This window comes from Armigeres subalbatus, chromosome 3 (genome assembly GCF_024139115.2).
Source record: "Armigeres subalbatus isolate Guangzhou_Male chromosome 3, GZ_Asu_2, whole genome shotgun sequence".
Classification (NCBI taxonomy): domain Eukaryota; kingdom Metazoa; phylum Arthropoda; class Insecta; order Diptera; family Culicidae; genus Armigeres; species Armigeres subalbatus.
In genome coordinates, this window is record NC_085141.1 from 426181634 (window position 1) to 426202001 (window position 20368).

At 45.5% G+C, this 20368-nt stretch overlaps 2 protein-coding genes across 2 annotated transcripts; one reads left to right on the top strand and one right to left on the bottom strand.

The window, feature by feature from the left end:
* Positions 1-527: 527 nt before the first annotated feature.
* On the bottom strand, positions 528-1253 carry LOC134223140 (uncharacterized). Its single transcript, XM_062702279.1, has one exon. The coding sequence runs from the start codon at positions 1251-1253 to the stop codon at positions 528-530; it is 726 nt and encodes a 241-aa protein (XP_062558263.1).
* Positions 1254-7411: 6158 nt separating this feature from the next.
* On the top strand, positions 7412-8739 carry LOC134224416 (GTPase Era, mitochondrial). Its single transcript, XM_062703753.1, has 2 exons — positions 7412-7754; positions 7811-8739. Exons 1-2 carry the CDS (start codon positions 7548-7550, stop codon positions 8693-8695), a joined length of 1092 nt encoding a protein of 363 aa, XP_062559737.1. The 5' UTR covers positions 7412-7547; the 3' UTR covers positions 8696-8739.
* Positions 8740-20368: the final 11629 nt, after the last annotated feature.

The window sequence follows — 20368 nt, forward strand, 5'->3', positions numbered from 1 at the left end:
TACCTTTGATTTAGCCGTAAGAAGTGCCACCTTTGTCTTCCCAAAAGCGTTGGTAGAACGAATGTAGGCACAGGCCCTATATGCTACTTCCGAGGCATCAGAAAACAGATGCAATTGGATGGATGTTGGATTCTGAAGTACAACGCTCGATGCGAAGGTTGCTTAGAAGATTAAGTTGTGAGTAGTATGCGCGCCAGAGTGTCTGAATTGATAGTGGGAGCTCCTTGTCCCAGTGCCAGCTCTTTCCTTCCTCGGCTTCTAACGTCCATAACGATTGCATGAAAAGTTTCGCTTTAGTTACCACCGGATCCACTAGGCCAAGTGGATCAAAAAGACGAGCGATGTGTGAAAGTGCAATTCGCTTAGTTAGTCTAGTCGGTATTCTTGAAAAGACTTATTTGATAGCGCATAGATTCCGTTGCCGGCTTCCAGTGCAGGCCGAGGGTTTTAATGCATTGATCTCGGTTGAGATCAACATTTTTTTTTAGACTTTATTATCGTGACTTTTTATTTTACATATTAGTTCATCACGTACAGTTGAGATCAACAGTTGATAACAGTACTCGATTTTCTTCAAGTACCTGCGGTTCGTTAGACGCCCATTTACGAAGTTCGAAGCCTCCCTTTCGTAGTAGTGCGTCCAATTGGGTGCGGAGCTGGATGGCTTCTTCCACAGTTGTCGTTCCAGAACACAGATCGTCCACGTAAAAGTCAGTTATTAGTACCGCAGCTGCTTGGGGAAAATGTTCACATTCGTCGTTGGCCAACTCCTTCAGAACTCTTGTAGCCAAGTATGGGGCACTGGCTTTGCCGTACGTTACCGCTATCAGTTCGAAGGTTTGCATGGGTGCATCGCGAGTCGTTCTCCGTACTATGCGCTGCAGTGGAGTGTCTCGTTCATCCATGAGGATTTGCCTATAAATTTGTTTAATATCGGCAATCATCATGATGGGCCGAGTTCTTGTTCTCATCATTATCGAGCGCAGATCTTGCTGTACAATAGGACCCACCATAAGAGCATCATACAAGGACGGCCCGCCAGGTGTTTTACATGACGCATCATATACTACGCGCACCTTTGTTGTGGTGCTGTCGTCACGAACAACAGCATGGTGTGGTAAATGATAACACAGTGTGAGTGAATGTTCATGGTCAGTCACTAGCTGCATATGACCAAGTGTTTCGTATTCAGTCATAAAGTTTTGGTACTGTTCTTTAAGAGCATCATCTCGACTGAGCTTGTTCTCTAGCATATGGAAACGTCTAAGTGCGGTACGTCGATCTTCGGTCAGTTTAACAAGAACATCTTCCTTGGTGGGTAAACGAACGCAGTATCTACCTTCTGTTGTGCGGCGAACATTCTATTGGAAGTGAGATTCACAAGCCGCTTTTTCAACAGAATAGCAAGTGGAAGAGTTGTCGCTTTCAAGTGTCCAGAACCTTTCCATCAGATGATGAAGAGTGGCTAATGATAGTGGCTAAATTCGCCACAACTGGTTGTGTGGAATGGACAGGGTCACTTTTGCCCGACACAACCCAACCAAATACGGAATTTATCAATTTTGGTTGGTCATCTCCAAGGTGAATCCTTCCTGCAAACTTGAAAATATCAAAAAAATATCTCCGCACCAAGGACGATATCGATTTTGCTGGTTTGATGGAACGATGGGTCAGCGAGTTCTATCCCAGGAGGAACTTCAAACGAATCAGCTTGAATGGAAGCTGACGGAAGATCTATTGTTACATTTGGCAGGATAAGGAAGTTCAACGTAGAGCGAATTGTTTAGCGGAGTTGGAAGCGAGCTTGTGTTGTTGATTTACCAATTCCGACTATCGGGCACCACAATTTTTGACGATGAGCTTTGATTAGCTGAGAGAATGAGTGCGTCATGAAGCAACATTCGCTACCGGAGTCTAAAAGTGCACGAGCCGGGTGCTCGGTGCCATTATCATCGACAAGTATGATGATTGCAGTTGCAAGGAGAACGGTTTTACGTCGGTGTTCCAATAGAGTACCGTTGACGGTAGCTGATAGTGACAATGAGGTGTGTTCGAATAGGGGTTTCGACGACGGTTGTTTTGGTTGCGTATTCTCAGCTGGCTTGAAGCTGTTGGAGTTGGAACATCCATTGGGGCAGAGTTGCGAGTGGTGACGGCCTCGGTAGTGTGCACAGGTGCTACTAGAAGAACATTCGCGAACTTGATGGCCCTTCCTCAAACAATTGGGTCCTAAAACCCTACCTCTTTTATGTTTGCAAACGATAGTGCATCGGCCCAGAATACTTGAACCGATGTCAGAAAAATGCTGGTAAAATTCTAAATCATTAAAAATAATATTTTTGTGTTCAAGACATTTTAAGGCAAATTTTGGGCTGTGCAACATTTAAGAACGCATGTGTTGGAGTATCAGGTAGTGTGCGACGCTTCGCTGTAGATCGAAGATGGATAAGAAGCGGGCGCCGGTTAGTTGTAGTTGCTCTTTGGTATAGATTAAGGAAGTTTGTTATGGATTATTGTATATACCTATTGTTGAATAAAGAGAACTGCAGCTGCTGGCAGAAGTATCAGTCAGTAGCCTGCCGTGGTGTAGAGAGGGAACTCTAATTGTTATTCTTGGAAGGGAGTACTCTTATGGTCAACAGGTTATGGGCCCAGGAACGATTCCCGTTCTCCATCTTAGGGGGATGTTATTGTCTATGCGGGTCATCGCTGGACCGTCGCGTCGCTCAACCAGCGAGCGCTTTCCAGTTTGGTGCTGTGGCGACGCATTGAATTTGCCTGCGTCGCTGGAGCACTTACTGGAAAGGGTCGCCAGCGACCAGCGACGTTTCAGTCGAGCGACGTAGTTGAGACAAGTTCATACATGTTCTTGATTTTATCTGCATCGACAATATTGCTGTCGACGTTATCGCAGTGGGATCATGGATCGGCCGCATAAGTCGCGTGGCGCAGTGGGATCATGGATCAGCCACGTAAGTCTTGGGTAGCGCCGGACGGAATTCATCAGGAGGTTGGAACGTTCGGTAGGATGCTGGCTGGTCAGCAGGCGTCCAGGAGGAGCGTCGGAACATTCAGGAGCTGGTCAACAGAGGGTGCTGTGCAAACGTCGGATAGAGGCCATTTGTACGGGCAACGGATTGGGCCAGGAGGAATTGTTCGGCGAGGAGGAGCTCTGGACGAGAGGCTCAGTGTTAGGAGGAGCCAGGACAGTAGCGATGCGTGCACACTAAGTAGGAGTGTTGGAATATCAGGTAGTGTGCGACGCTTCGCTGTAGATGGAAGATGGATAGGAGGTAGGCGCCAGTTGGTTGTAGTTGCTCTTGGGTAGATTAAGGAATATTCTTATGGATGTATTTATTTATTTATTTATTTATTTATTGTCGTCAATCATAATTGTAGACCTATTTACATTTGTATTCTTAACTATTCTAAATAACATTAAATAATGTTGATACTGTTTAAACTTATTGTAAAGTGTCATTAGCTTATAATACGAGAGAAGATCTGTTTCAGCTGTGTTTTGGACATCGATAAGTCAATAGTGTCACAATGTTTATTATAAGTGATCATCATTTGATTCATTGGGCCATTTTTTGCATAGTTTGTTCGATGATAATTTACGGAGAATATTTGACGATGTCGTAAAGATCGTAATGGAACATACAAATTAAGTTTTGATAATAGCTCCGTTGAGTCAATTCTGTTTGAAACAATATTGTTTATAAAAGTTACCATTGCTAAATCTCGACGCACTTTCAGTGAATGAATATTGATGAGCTTACAACGAGCTACATATGGTGGCAATGGAAATTCGGTCCACCCTAACTTTCGTAGTGCATATAATAAAAATTGTTTTTGAACTGACTCAATTCTGTTGGCATGAATAGCTGAAAATGGGGACCAAACTATGCTGCAATATTCTAAGATTGGCCTTACATAAGCTGTATATAGTGTTTTTTTTTGTGTGATGGGGCCTGGAAATTGTAACAGAATCGTTTTATAAAACCTAACATGTTGTTGGATTTGCTTACAATTAAGTTTTAATGATCGATGAAAGTTAGTTTTGAATCCAATATTACTCCCAAAACTCTTACTCTATTGCTTCTTACTACGTTCTGATCATCAAAACTAATATTTGCGCTGAGTATGTTTCTGTTTTCTGCTGAAGGTTATTGAGTTGCATTTTTTATATTCAACTGTAGAAGACTTTTTTACACCATGTATGGAATACCAATATTTCATCTTTGAATGTATCGATATCCTCGACAGTTTTGATTTTTAGGAAAAGTTTCATGTCATCTGCATAAATTAAGACATTCAATTTATGAAGCACAAGAGGGAGGTCATTTACAAATAAAATAAAAAGTAACGGACCTAAATGAGATCCTTGAGGAACTCCAGAAGAGGCTTGAAATGGGGTTGATAATTTTCCTTTGAATCTTACAATTTGAACCCGACTTGTTAGATACGATTCAAGCCAATGAAGAAGTTTTGGTTGAATTCCCATCTTCTGCAGTTTGAACAAAAGCATGGGTAAATCAACGCGATCAAAAGCTTTGCTAAAATCTGTGTACAAGGCTTCTACATAGTGACCACTATCCATTGCATCCAAAGAATAATTAACGAATTCTGTTAGATTTGTGGCTGTCGAACGACCTTTAAAGAAACCGTGTTGCTTAGATGTGATTCGATTTTTAATTTGAACAAATATTTTTTCATTAACAATTGCTTCGAACAATTTCGGTATGCAAGATATAAGAGCAATACCACGATAGTTACGAACATTGGATTTTATACCAGATCTAAAAATTGAAACTAAAAATGATTTTTTCCATATTAACGGAAAACATCCTGATTCCAGTGACATGTTGAAAATCCAGAATAATGGAGCAGTAAGTTCAATTGCTAGAGTCTTAATAAACACTGGAGGTATTCCATCGGGTCCGGAGCTCTTAGACCCATCTAGATGTTTCAGGGCATCACAAATTTCGTGTACATTCAGATGGTTGACGCAAACGTCATTTGAAAACTCCGGATAAAAATCGAAAAAGTCGCGATCTCGATCATCTTCTGAGTGGGTAGTGTATACTTCTGTAAAGAAATCGGCAAACAAATTACATATTTCCTCTGGACCATTACCTGTTCTACCATCTAAATAAAGTTTCGATGGAAAATTGGCTGATTTTAATTTAGTGTTCACATAGCTGAAAAAATGTTTTGGACTAGTCTTGATTTCACGTTCAGTTTTTAAATTATATTCATTGTATGCGATATTTATAGCACAGTTCAGTTGATCACAAATATTAAGATACTCCTCTAAATAATGTTGAAGATTATGCTTCTTGTAGTTTTTATGTGCTTTCTGCTTGCGATTTTTAAGATTTCTTGTAAACCAAATTGGATTTTTCGATACAGCATGACTTCTCCGTCTTTTAACCGGCACTTCTTCCATTATTATATTGTGCAATGTGTTATAAAACTTTTCTGTCGCTTTATCAACATTTTGTTCGTTCCTTATAGCAGTTTGCCAATCTATATTCTTCAGTTTATGCTTTATATTTCCGTAGTTGGCTGATTGATAATCGAAGATTTCTTCAAACTCACATTCGATTGGTATATCATTAACGTGTACAAACAAAGAGAATTCAATTGCTGTGTGGAATACTTCATTTCGCCAAAGAGGAGCTAGTGATTTATTTACACAAAAATCTTCATAACAGTTAGTCAGCAGTAGATCTAGATAACACTTTTGGATATTCTTCACATGATTGATTTGATTTAATCCTAAGTTAGCAATTTTATCGAATACAAAATGCAATAGCTCATTTTCCCCTATGACTGGAAGTAAAATGCTCTCATTGTCACAGTCCGGTATGAAATCTACATTTCTTTGGTTATGGTATTGTAGATACCTATTGTTGAATAAAGAGAACTGCAGCTGCTGGCAGAAGTATCAGTCAGTAGCCTGCCGCGGTGTAGAGAGGGAACTCTAGTATTTGTTATTCTTTGTGAGGGGGTTCCCTTTGTCTGCCAACAAAAAGAGCGACTACCCTTGTAGCTAACTCAATATGGCATAAAAACTCCACATCTTTTGAACATCATTACAAGACAAAAACTAAAAACAATACAAAACATTTGGCGTACGGAATACAAACATTCACTTATCATTATAAAATATTCATCCTAGGAAGTCCATGTAGTTCATCTGATTCATCGCAGTTCTCGTCCCGTCATTGAAGAAGTCCGTAGCAATTGAGAAAAAACAAAGGTAGAAAAATTCTGCACTATTGAGGTGTATGAACATTCACTCACCTTCTGGTCCATATCGACTGACTTGAAGTCTATGTGTGAAGGTTGCAACAGATGCACTGCAGGCGAAAAGCACGTGGTTTTGTTTTGAGCGGGTAAATTCTGCCTGCACGGTGGCTATCTGCATTCTGCACGGCGGCTATCTTGACGTTTACCTTCGCAGTCGAGCCTGCGAGTGTAAGACCGCCGCAGCATTCTAGAAAAAGATAAGCGCGACAATACGAATGTAGGGGCCTCATTGCGCATCTCTTTCGTATACAGTAGACGTTCGATAACTGCAAGTCATTTAACTGCAATGCTTTTTAACTGCAATTCGATAGTTGCAACAGCTTTGCAGTTATCGGACCGCTAAACTTCAAACTGATGTCAGACTTGATGACAGCTGCATTGCGCTGCACATATAGATGCACTTTTATTGCATCTGACGTCGATTGACAACCGTTTGACGTCTAGAACGAGGTCTAGAATGCGTTGCAGTTATCGAACGGCATTCGTTAACTGCAAAGTAAACATTTTGCAGTTATCGAACGGCTACTGGTAGACGTTCGATAACTGCAAGTCATTTAACTGCAATGCTTTTTAACTGCAATTCGATAGTTGCAACCGCTTTGCAGTTATCGGACCGCTAAACTTCAAACTGATGTCAGACTTGATGACAGCTGCATTGCGCTGCACATTTAGATGCACTTTTATTGCATCTGACGTCGATTGACAACCGTTTGACGTCTAGAACGAGGTCTAGAATGCGTTGCAGTTATCGAACGGCATTCGTTAACTGCAAAGTAAACATTTTGCAGTTATCGAACGGCTACTGTACTTGACTTGTTGCATATGGTTTGCTCGTTTCGAGTCGAGGTGCGCAATGCCATCGAAGGCTTAGAAGCGTGGAATTTAATAACTGTGGAAGTGCTTAATGAACACTAAGCTGCGAGGCGGTAAAGTCCCAGTGGGGGATGTAGTGCCAATGAAGAAGAAGTACCTTCGGGTAAGACGTTGTCCAACGTCAAAAGGCAGTAAAGGTGAACCTTCTCCGTGTTTTTTTCACGGTGTAACTTTTGACAGCCGACGTGACATCACCTAACGAGAAATGTGGGTGGCGTCGGCGTCGGTGGCGTGTGACATAATACGTGTAAAATCAAAACAAACTCCTTTAGAACAACACTGTTTTTCGTCACGTTCTGTAATTTATTATTGAAAATTAATGTGATTTCGAGAAGCTGTTGGATTACACAAAAACTATGCTCGATAAGGCTTTGTCGATAATAGCGCGCCGGAGTGTTTCCCGCCCGGTGCTCTTTTGTGCGCGCAATTTCAGTGCGAAAATCTCGGAGAACGTTTCGGACAAGAAGGACCCTCAATCGAACGAGAAGCTAATCAAAGTGGCAATCATCGGTGTGCCGAATGCCGGCAAAAGCACATTAATCAACCATCTGATTAATCACAGGGTATGTTTGCGAGAATGATAGTTTGCCCTCTGTTCTAACAATTTCGCCACATCCAGGTTTGTCCCACATCGATGAAAGTTCATACAACGCGAAGCACGGCTAGGGCCATACAAAGCCGTGCCAACTCACAGCTGGTACTGTTCGACACTCCCGGATTGGTTGGTGACAACCAGGCAAAGAAACATCACATTGATGCTAATTTCCTCTCGTCTTGCCGCCACGCGGTCCAGAATTCCAATCTGATCGGAGTCGTTCATGACGTTTCCAATTCGTGGACCCGCAGCACCCTCAATCCAGTCATGGTGGACGTGCTGAAGAGCTACAGCCACATCCCCAGCTTCCTCATACTGAACAAGATCGACACACTCAAGTCCAAACGAGTCCTGCTGGACATTGTAAAGAGTGTCACAAATAACGAATTGCAAAGCATAAAAAACTACCACATCAAGGAGCGCAAAAGCACGCACGACAAATTTCAAAAGGAAGTAAAATCAAAGGTTACTGTCGCGGAAGTGTGGCCCCATTTTACGGAAATTTTCATGGTGTCAGCTGTCACTGGGGACGGTTTGAAAGAGGTGATGAATTTTATTTACTCGCATGCCAAAAGCGGTCCCTGGGAACATTTGGCCTCCGAAACCACCGATCAGACACCGGAACAGTTGATTGTGCAAAGTGTTCGGGCCCGTTTGCTGGATTACCTCCCACAAGAGATTCCCTACGGTCTGATAACGGAGCTGGAGTTTTTCGAGAATATCAATGGGAAGATGTTTGCCAGCGCGGTGGTGACTTGTCCAAGTGAAAGACTGGAACGGTTGGTTTGTGGAGAAGGGAATGGGAAGTTGCGACAGATTACAGAACGCGTAACATCCGATTTGATTGAAACGTTTACAGTTCCGGTTGTGTTAACAATTGTGACGAGAGTGCAGCACAAAGAAAAATAATTGTGCAAATGGATGCTGCTACATAAAACTAATTTGAAATAATATTTCTGGATTTTTTCTTTTGAATAAGTTATCCGAACTTACATGTGATCAAGTGATTATAGCCAATGCTGTGAATAATTGTTATATGTAGGTACGATGTTTTTGTTGGGTTTATTTATTCAGACTAAGGTCGGCCTGTGCGGTATATAAGAGTCTTCTCCGTTCGGCTCGGTCCATGGCTACGCAAGTCATCTTCCACTTGAACGATCCAGGATCGATCCACCTCGCCCGCTGTGAACCCTTGAGCCCGTCGGATCGTTTTCGAGAACCATTTTTACCGGGTTACTGTACGCCATTCTGGCAACGTGCCCGGTCCACCACAGTTGTCCGATTCTCGCGGTATGAACGATGGATCGTTCTCCCAACATCAGATGCAACTCTTGGTTCATTCGCCTCCTCCACGTATCGTCCGCCATCTGCACCCCACCATAAACGGTACGCAGCACTTTCCTTTCAAAAACTCCAAGCGCGTTGGTCATCCACGAGCATCGTCCAGGTGTCGTGTCCGTAGAGGACTACCGGTCTAATGATCGTTTTATAGATTGTCAGTTAGGTACGGCGGCAAACTCTATTCGATCGGAGCGTTTTGCGGAGTCCAAAGTACGTGCGATTTCCAGCCACTACGCGTCTCCGAATTTCTCCGCTGGTATCATTTTCGGCAGTCACCAGGGAGCCCAAGTACACGAATTCTTCTACCATCTCGATTTTGTCGCCACCGATGCAAACTCGCGGTGGGTGGCTCACATTGTCTTCTCTTGAACCTATTGAACATGTACTTCATCTTCGACGTGTTGATGACTAGTCCGAACCGCTTAGCGTCCCTCTTCAGTCTGAAGTAGGCTTCCTCCATCTTCTCAAAGTTACGTGCCATAATATCTATGTCGTCGGGGAAGCCAAAAGCTGGACGGACTTATTGAAAATTGTGTAGAGTAAATAAGCGACATGTAGAATAAAATTGTTGAACTAAATTAAATTGTGTTTTAAATTATTTAACAACGAAAGAAAATTATAATTTGGTTCCTTGGTCACCCTATTGCATGCAGTTCTGCTGAAAACAAAAAAAAAACAAGAAGAAAAATAATTTGTTTGCATTTGCTGTTTTCCCTCCGTTGATGCTGATTGGTCAATCGTGTCAGCCCGCAACTATATAAAGCGAGCCGTTCCGTTGTCAAGCTCACACCGGAAGAATCTGCCCCGCTGTACACTCCGGAGCAACTGATGCCGATCTTCGCGCAGCTCGCCACTCGACTGCGCGGCTGCAAAACCCGATTCGACCAGGTCTTCACACTTGGCATGTTCATCATTGAAAATGGCTGCTAGGGTGGGCCTGGTCAACTGGAACGCTTGCTCGCTAAAGAGCAAAACAATCGAGCTGAAGGATTTCCTTGAGGAGAAGGAAAAAGACGTGGCGTTCATCACCGAAACGCAATTAAAACCGGAGGTGAGCGTCTACATCCTAGACTTTCGCATCGTGCGACTAGGTTGGCCGACCTGGGGAAGTGATGTGACCATCGCTCTTCGCTGCAACACCAACTGTCGTCTGCTTCCAAGCTTCCAGCTCAGTGTCATCGAGGTCATCGGTGTCGAAATCACCACTTCGGTCGGCACAATCGCGCTCATCGCGGCGTACTGTCCAACGCAAGCCAAAGCCGGCGATGGATCATCGGCTGCCCTTCGGAGGGACATCGTCAAGCTGACGCGGAGGCAAGGCCAGTATATCATTGCCGGCGACTTGAATGCCAAACATCAAGCCTGGGGCAACAGTCGCGGCAATCGAAACGGCACCATCTGGAGCAACGACATGGAGGAAGGCCACTACACGATCCTGAGCCCGGATTCCCCCACTCGGCTGAGTCGGTCCGGTGCCCACGCAACGCTCTACCTCTACGTAACAAACCTGAGTGACCACGTCTCGCAGCCGGTTGTATACCAGGAGCTCAGTTCGGATCACTATCCGGTGGTGGCGGAACTGGGCTCCTCGGTCAATCGGCACCAGCAGTTACGGCGGAACTACCACCGAGTGAACTGGCAGCGTTTCCAGCAGTGCGTCGATAACACCGTCGACTACGAGGTGCGTCCGGAGACGCCGGAAAGTATCGACCGCCAGCTGTGCGCTATCGAGGAAGCGATCACGGCGGCCCGAGAGCAACACGTACCGACGGCTCGGCAGGTAAGCAACTCCTTAAACATCGATACACTCACCAAAGATTTGATTCGATTGCGGAATGTCACTCGCAGGCAGTTTCAGCGTACTGGACTGCCTGAGCTTAAGGCACGCTGCAATCGAATCACAAAAATTATCAAGGCCAGAATGGTGGACCTCAAAATAACGACTTCTCGAATAAGATCCGCACTCTCCCAGATTATGCTAAGCCGTTCTGGAAAATGACCAAAATTCTAAAATCCAAGCCTCGGCCCATTCCACCTTTGATCCCACTAGACAATAATGGCTCTAAGGATCGCTTGATAACTCCTGCAGAGAAGGTCGCTGAAATAGGTCGTCACTTCGTCAGCTCACACAATCTTGGGCAGAACATCGTCAGTCCACACGAAGCAGCCGTCAACGAGCATGCTAACAACATCCATTTGATTCCCAACGACTTCTCGGAGGAGTTGGAGATCTCAGCTGACGAATTGACGGCCTATATCAAATCGTCGAAGAACATGAAGGCCCCAGGCTTCGACAGCATCCTGAATCTCGAGCTCAAACACATGAGTGCTCCGTTCTTTGAGCACCTCTCGCTGATCTTTAATCAGTGTCTCCGGCTTAGCTACTTCCCATCGTCCTGGAAGTCAGCGAAAGTCATCCCCATCCGGAAGCCTGGGAAGGATCCTTCCTCCCCCAAAAGTTATCGACCCATCAGCCTTCTCTCAGGGTTATCCAAGCTATTCGAAAAAGCTATCCATCATCGGTTACTTGAGTCTGCCGAAAATCTCAACATCTTGCTCGAGGAACAGTTTGGTTTCCGACGCGGTCGGTCAACTGTACACCAACTGACCCGAGTTACCAACGTCCTCAGACGGAACAAGTTTGTCTCGAAAACATCCGCCATGGCCTTACTCGATGTCGAGAAGGCATTTGACAATGTATGGCATGATGGCCTGGTGTACAAACTACAACGCTACAATCTTCCCAGCTACCTGGTGAAAATCATCAACAATTACCTGTCGGCAAGGACATTCCGGGTCTCAATCAGCGGAGCGAGTTCCAATGCGCACAACATCGTCTCAGCCGTTCCCCAGTGCAATATCCTCGGGCCCCTGCTTTTCAATCTGTTCACCTCCGACATGCCAGAACCTCCAGAAGGCGGCATTCTGTCTCTGTTCGCAGATGACACATCCATCGTCTACAACGGTAGAGTGATCAGAGCGCTAGTGGCAAAACTACAACGAGGCCTGGATGCCCTGACAGAGTACCTCACCAGCTGGAAGATCTGTATCAACGCGGCGAAGACCCAGGTCATCATTTTCCCCCACTCCAAATCCCCTAAACTTGTTCCGCCTGGGGACTGTAAAATCATCCTCAATGGCACGACTGTGGAATGGGCCAATGAGGCCGACTACCTTGGCTTGACCCTCGACAGCAAGCTTATTTTCAGGCAACAGGTTGACAAAACGGTAACAAAGTGTAACGTCTTGTTGAAACTACTGTACCCTTTGATCAACCGCCGGTCGTCATTGTCCCTGAAAAATAAGCTTGCTGTCTACAAGCAAATCATCCTCCTGTGATCGAATACGGCATGCCGGTCTGGGAGAGCTGCGCTAAAACCCACCACCTCAAACTTCAACGGGTCCAAAACAAATTCCTGAGGATGATCCTCAACACCCCTCCCAGGACAAGAACATCCGAGGTCCACCGTCTGGCCGGAATAAAAACCTTACATGAACGCTTTGGTGAGTGTAAAGAAAAGTTTAGGGTCCGTTGCTTGCACTCGGACCAACAAGCGCTTAGGGCGCTAGTTCCAATCTAGGTTATCAAATTTTTATTGTAAATATTAGTGTACATAGTAGTTAGGTTATCAAATTTTAAAAAACACACCAGCGCCTCCTAAAGGCCGTCATGATACATTATATTTTAAAAATTAAGTAATAGCATAATAATAATAATAATAACAATAATTGAAATTGAAGTTGGAGGGCCAAGCCGGCCGATCACTGTACATGTATAAAAATGATTGTAGAACAAAACATGTTTTAAATAAAGAAGAATTTTACTACTACTACTTGTCAATATATATATAATAGGTGGGAGCTCAGGTGAAATACCCTGGGCGTCCATGAAAAACCACCATTTCGAGTAGGTGGGAGCTGAAGGCCCAATTCCTAAGCACCAATGAAAAACCACCCTCGGGCGAGCACTGGCGCTTGAACCTAGCTATTTAGCACTGTAAAGAATTAAATAACTTTACAGAACCCGTAGCTTCCGGGAATGAAAGCACACCCAAATATGGAGTTACGCTCAAGAAGAATACCACCCATGCGATTGCCCGAGGAGGGAGCCCCTACTGGAGCTGGTCCTGGAACGGGGGACAGAGCGAGCGGCCAGCAGCTAGAGGAAGGAGAGGTGCAACAGCGACCCTCTAGTCATCAGGCTCAGCCCGTGCCGACAAGGCAAAACAGAAGCGGCAGCAGAAGAAATCACCAAGGCAATGCTGCACCTGCTAATGATGCTGTGGTAGATCGACGTTAATCACTCACGTTAGCGGGCCGCCGACGGCAACGGATCATGTGGACAAGGAGATGAATCAGTACGTGATCCGTTGCTACTACGTTTGCACCAGGATGGAGACGGATATGTCCGGCAGACCGGCGATGCTGGAGATGTTCAATGAGAGGTTCCTCGGTTTGCACCCCAGCTTGACCAGAACAAATTGTACACACGCCAGAGAGCTATTATGTCACATAATATGCTGACTCCAGAAGACGTAGAGTACATCAAGCGGGAAGTGCAGAGGGAATTAGGAGAGGAGGAGGAGGCAAGATCGAGCGATACGTCGAGAAGGAGTTCTGTTGGGTTGGATGCATCAATCGCAAGTAACCGTCGCGATTCGATTGCACCCGCCGCTCCAGGACCAACAGTGGAATTGCAACGACAGCAATTAAAGGACGAACTAGCTAATCATATGGGCACAGCAGTTACACAGTTCCGTGGGACAGACCCCATGTCCCGACACCGGATACCCAAGTTGCAGTACTCCTATCGGTTGACGAGTACAGTAAGCATCCTTAACCAGGATATTTTGCCACAGTACTTGGAAACCGTGGAGAACCTTGAGGAGCTGCAATTTATCGTGTATTCGGCTGCAGTGGCTGTTGTAAGAACGTTGGGATTGCGAACGCGCCCACAAGGTGAGAGTGATGGACGCGCACGCCCCAAAGCACGAAAACCCGCGTGGATGCGACGTCTGGAGACCCGCATCGCCACACTGCGGTCAAAGGTTGGTCGATTAACACAGTACAAGAAGGGGAATCGATCAACCAGGCTAGTTCGGAATGTTGCTGAGATTGTGAAACCCACAGAACTCCGTGATCTCACCGAGGCGAACATAACTGAGATCCTCGACACCCATGTACAGCGGTTGAGTGCTCTTGCTAAGCGACTGCGACGTTATGGAGAATGTTCGAAGAGGAAGGAGCAAAATCAGATGTTCAACATCAACGAAAGGGAGTTCTACAACCACATCCGAAACGACAAAGCCGACTTTGGCGAGGGCCTTCCGGAGATTGGAGAAGTCACGCAGTTTTGGTCCAATCTATGGGAGAACCCCGTCATACACAACGGCGACGGGGTGTGGATGGCAGAAGAAGAGCAATATTGTGGTGGAATTGGAGACATGACCGCTATCAACGTGACCGCCCAAGACATACGTGAGGCTACTCGGTATACCAGGAATTGGGCTGCACCAGGACCCGATTTTGTGCATAATTTCTGGTATAAAAACTCACAACGGTCCATGGGCGGATGGCGGAATGCTTCAACACGGTACTAGATAACCCCAGGCAGCTACCGGAATTCATCACTAGGGTGTTACTTATCTTCTGCCGAAGGATCGGAACACTTTGAACCCAGCCAAGTACAGACCAATAACGTGCCTTTCGAGTCTGTACAAAGTGCTGTCATCAGTAATAGCGAGGAGGGTGCAGAACCATTGCGACGTCAACAACCTGATGACCGAGGAACAAAAAGGTTGTCGACGTAACACACGAGGCTGCAAGGATCAGGTCATCATTGATGCAGTCGTTGTTGGGCAGGCCACCCACAAGCAAAGAAACCTGAGCATGGCGTATATCGACTATAAAAGGCATACGACTCAGTACCTCACTCGTACCTTCTTAAGGTACTGCAGTTGTATAAGATAGACGGTAACGTCATCAGGCTAATGCAGCACGCTATGGGGATGTGGAGCACATCCCTACACATTACCGACGGAGAAAAGGTGTTACGGTCCAGGACTCTCAGCATCAGGAGGGGCATATTCCAAGGCGATACCTTTAGTCCTCTATGGTTTTGCCTTGCCATGAACCCTCTTAGCAGAGCACTCAACCAACACAACTATGGCTATCATTTGAAGAGTGGGGAAAGGAGTACAAACATTACCCACACCTTCTTTATGGACGACTTGAAGCTGTTTGCGGAATCTGTGGAGAAGCTGCATCAATTTCTGCGGCTTGTAACGGTATTCAGCAACGACATCCGGATGGAGTTTGGTATCGATAAATGTCGATCCATACATCTACACCGGGGTCACCTGGTGGATGCCGACAGTTTCCGCGTCAACGAACAGGAGGAGATTCGAAACATGGTTGAAGGCGAAACGTACAAGTTCCTAGGTTTCCTGCAACTGAAAGGAATTCGCCATACGACGATCAAGAAAGAGCTGCAGGAAAAGTTCTTGCATCGTGTCAACGGTATTTTGAAGAGCCTCTTGTCGGCCGGCAACAAGGTGAAGGCGATAAACACGTTTGCTGTGCCCTTGTTGACATACAGTTTCGGGGTGGTGAAGTGGACCAAGACTGACTTGGAGGCGTTAGAACGAGCAGTACGAGTGGCGTTCACTAAGCATCGCATGCGTCATCCAAAATCGTCCATTGAGAGAGTCACCCTGCCACGTACAGTAGGAGGAAGAGGCGTCACCGATATACAAACACTTTGTGTTTCTCAGATCCAGCAGTTGCGAAGATACTTCGTGGAAAGCCAGAACCGCCACGAAATCTATCGCGCTGTGTGTGAAGCTGACCACGGATTCAGTGCCCTGCATCTGGCGCAGGAGGACTATCAGCTGAATTGCGACATCAAATTTGTTGACGAGATGATCGCATCGTGGAAGCAGAAGGAGTTGCATGGGACGCACCCCATCAACTGGAGCTGGAATATATCGACAAAGCGGCTTCGAATACGTGGCTGGTGCAGGGTGAACTCTTCCCAGAAACAGAAGGATTCATTGTAGCCATCCAGGACCGGGTAATTGCGACGAAGAACTATCGGCACTATATATTGCACGAAAACGTGGAGGACCGCTGCAGGAAGTGCAATTCAGTAGGAGAGACGATCGAACATATCGTGTCCGGGTGTTCAGCCTTAGCTGATTCAGCCTATCTCGGTCGTCATAACGAAGTAGCCAAGATTGTGCACCAACAGCTTGCTTTAAAGCACAACTTGGTTAACCAGTTTGTCGCCTACTACAAATATGTGCCTGTCCCGGTTCTGGAAAATAGTTTCGTGAAGCTGTACTGGGATCGCGAGATCATAACGGATGTCCTCATTCGTGCCAATCGGCCCGATATTGTGGTCTACGACAAAAGGATGAAGCGGGTAACCCTCATCGACATTGCTGTACCGCTAGACCATAATGTCCAAACAACATTCTCCAACAAGATAACGAAGTACCACGACTTGGCGGAGGAGTTGAAGCAGATGTGGCACCTGGAGGACGTGCGTATAATTCCGGTTGTTATCTCAGCTACCGGAATCGTCCCGAAATCTCTTCTGAGATCCTTAGGAGAGCTGGAACTATCTCATAACCTCCATAGCATCCAAAAGACAGTGGTTCTTGGAACTTGCAGCATCGTAAGAAGATTCCTGAACCACCATAACTAATACATCCGGTGCAAACGTTTATTATAGGATTTTAAGTCAACCGGCGAATGAGATCCACAGAGCCTAATCCCCTTTGGCATTCAGATTGCCCGGGGTAGGTGAAAATTCCCAGCACGCTTGCTGAGGAAGTGCCAAAACTCTATATTGAAATTGAAGTTGGAGGGCCAAGCCGGCCGATCACTGTACATGTATAAAATGATTGTAGAACAAAAAATGTTTTAAATAAAGAAGAATTTTACTACTACTTACTTGTCAAGCTCATTCATCAGTCTAAAGCGAACGACGAAGCATCGCAGGAAGCGGAACGCTCGAAGGAAAACGAACACATTCGACCCCTGTTCGTGTGTTGGCATTGGAGGACCTGGCAGTAGCGCGGAAACGAAAAGCGGCTGCCTTGCTGGAGTCGAGTCCGAGAGGATAGCGGCGTTGAGCGGCCATACACATCCAACCCCTGCTTGTGTGTTGGCATTGGAGGACTAGCAGTAGCGTGGGAGCAAAAAGCGGAGCCGAGCCCGAGACGGCAGTGGCGTTGGGGTGAATCTCATTGTGCCGCATTCGTTGAAGTGAGGCAGCGGCAGCTTCGTTATACCAACCCAACGGTCTTCAGTCAAGCTTCGGCGGCGGAAACGGCTTGCTGGCAGCAACAAAAAAACACAAAGGCCCTTTGTCAGGGCCACTGAGAGGAAACGAGTACAGCGGCAACAGCAACATGCTGACATCCGACTACGACAAATTGAACCACTCGTGTTAATCCCTGCTTATCGTATTACCCCTTCCAAAGCGATGTTGAATAGCAGACATAGCTGCGCGTTTCGAAGGGACTCGAGAATGCCCCTGAAACTCGAACAACGCACATCACCCGATCCATCGTCGCTTTTATCAACCGTGTTTATCCGGAAAACCGTGTTCGTGCATTAGCTGCCATAGCTGGTCCCGATCGATTGTATCATATGCGGCTTTGAAGTCGATGAATAGATGATGTGTGGGCACGTTGTATTCGCGGCATTTCTGCAGTACTTGGCGAGTGGCGAACACCTGGTCCGTGGTGGAGCGTTCGCCCATAAAACCCGCCTGGTACTGCCCCACGAACTCCCTTGCAGTTGGTGCTAGTCGACGGCATAAAATTTGGGAGAGTACCTTGTAGGCGGCGTTCAGCAATGTGATTGCGCGGTAGTTGCTACAATCCAGCTTATCGCCCTTTTTGTAGATGGGACACGACACCTTCCATCCACTCCTGCGGCAAAACTTCCTCCTCCCAAATCTTGGTAATGACCCAGTGCAGCGCTCTAGCCAGTGCCTCACCACCGTGTTTAAATAGCTCTCCTGGTAGTTGGTCAACCCCAGGGGCTTTGTTGTTCTTCAGCCGGCCAATCTCCTCCTGGATTTCCTGGAGATCCGGAGCCGGTAGAATTATGTCCTGCGCGCGTTCTCCCAGGTCCATCACCATACCGCCATCTTCGTCTGCCACATCGCCATTCAGGTGTTCTTCGTAGTGCTGCCGCCACCTTTGGATCACCTCACGCTCGTTCGTAAGAAGGTTCCCGTTTATGTCCTTACACATATCAGGCTGTGGCCCTTACGTGAACGGTTTAACTTCTCATAGAACTTTCGTGTGTTATTAGCGCGGTACAGTTGCTCCGTCTCTTCACGGTCTCGATCCTGCTGGCGCTTTTTCCTCCGGAAAATCGAGTTTTGTCTGTTCCGCGCCCGTTTATATCGTGCCTCGTTCGCCCTCGTGCGGTGTTGCAGCAATCTCGTCCATGCTGCATTCTTCTCTTCCACTAACTGCTCACATTCGCCGTCATACCAGTCGTTTCTCTGATCCGGGGGCACCGTGCCTAGTGCAGCGGTTGCGGTGCTACCAATGGCGGATCGAATATCTCTCCAGCCATCTTCAAGAGACGCTGCGCCTAGCTGCTCTTCCGTTGGAAGTGCCACTTCCAGCTGCTGCGCGTATTCTTGGGCTAGTCTACCGTCTTGTAGCCGCCCAATGTTAAGCCGCGGCGTCCGACTTCGACGCGTGTTGTACACCGTCGAGAGTTTTGAGCGCAGGCATACTGCAACGAGGTAGTGGTCGGATTCAATATTCGCACTGCGGTAAGTGCGGACATTCGTGATGTCGGAGAAGAATTTACCGTCGATTAGAACGAATCTAGGTTGAATTATTGTTTATTTGTGATCTTTGTAGCTGAATAAAATGGATGCTGAATAATTTGCTAGACAGATTTCATTTCAGCATTTAATCTAACTAATATTCGACATGGCCTATTTATTTGTTTACTACCTTTATTTGAAGTCGAACTTACGTTTTCGTTTTATCACATTTCAGCACATTGGGGAAGTTTAACAATGTACTGAACTGGTGATTTTTAAAGTTCTCTGTTCGACTATGATGTGATGCTCTAAAAAGGTGGTCGAATTGAGTTTGAATAGTAAGTTAATAAGCAGGCTTTAGACATCCTTCTTAACCTTTGTCCTTCTTAACCATTGGATTTCAAATTTATCTGATCTATCGCACAGTGGGAAAAAACATGCTTTTTCATAAGAAAATTATTTTGAGCTTTTTAGTGGAATGTTTTCACCTGTCATAAGACGAGTTTGAACAATCCCATTGAATTCCACCACTTAATTGTATCCTGACAGATACGTATTTCGACCTCAACAGTAAGGCCGTCTTCAGTGTCTTGTACTTGACTTGAAGTCGAGTCAAGTACAAGACACTGAAGACGGCCTTACTGTTGAGGTCGAAATACGTATCTGTCAGGATACAATTAAGTGGTGGAATTCAATGGGATTGTTCAAACTCGTCTTATGACAGGTGATGCTTTTTCAGTTTGAGAGAAAATCTGGGTTCTAGATCTGGGAAATTTGATTTATAGAAAAATAATGATTTATTTTCAAGACATGCTTTTTATTTTCGTGATTTATTAAACTGTCGGAGATTATAACGAACAAAACTGCTGGAGCAATAATAAAAACATGCATTCATGCGGAACTAAATTTACTAAAAGCCGGACATAACGCCGTTGAATAACATCGGAAAATTATTGAATCTTTGATGTGTGGAATCCCAATATTATCGCATGTATGTTGATCTTTATTGCGGCGAAATAATTGAAATTATCTTAGCATTTGACAATCATATCGCAACCGACTATCAAGAGATTCTGGCCGAATATATGTACATTGATTTTATTTTCATAAATTCATAAATAGCATTGGGGACGGATTTTATTTTATCGTTTATCGACATTATTTTTACGTATTTTTCCTAGTGTGCGATGGTTATGACTGGTTGAACAATGGTTGAAATAAAAAATTGTACGGTTATTAACAAACTGTAGTTTGACAGATCGACTTAGGGGCCGTCCAGAAACCACGTGGTCATATATGAGGGGAGGGGGGGGGGGGTTTGGCAAATGACCACGATAAGCCACATGGGGGGAGGGGGGTGTTGCTCTCGAACCACGTTGTTTTTTTTTTCACGAAAAACTTTTGGTGAATAACAATAGCGGTGTAAAAAATACAAATCA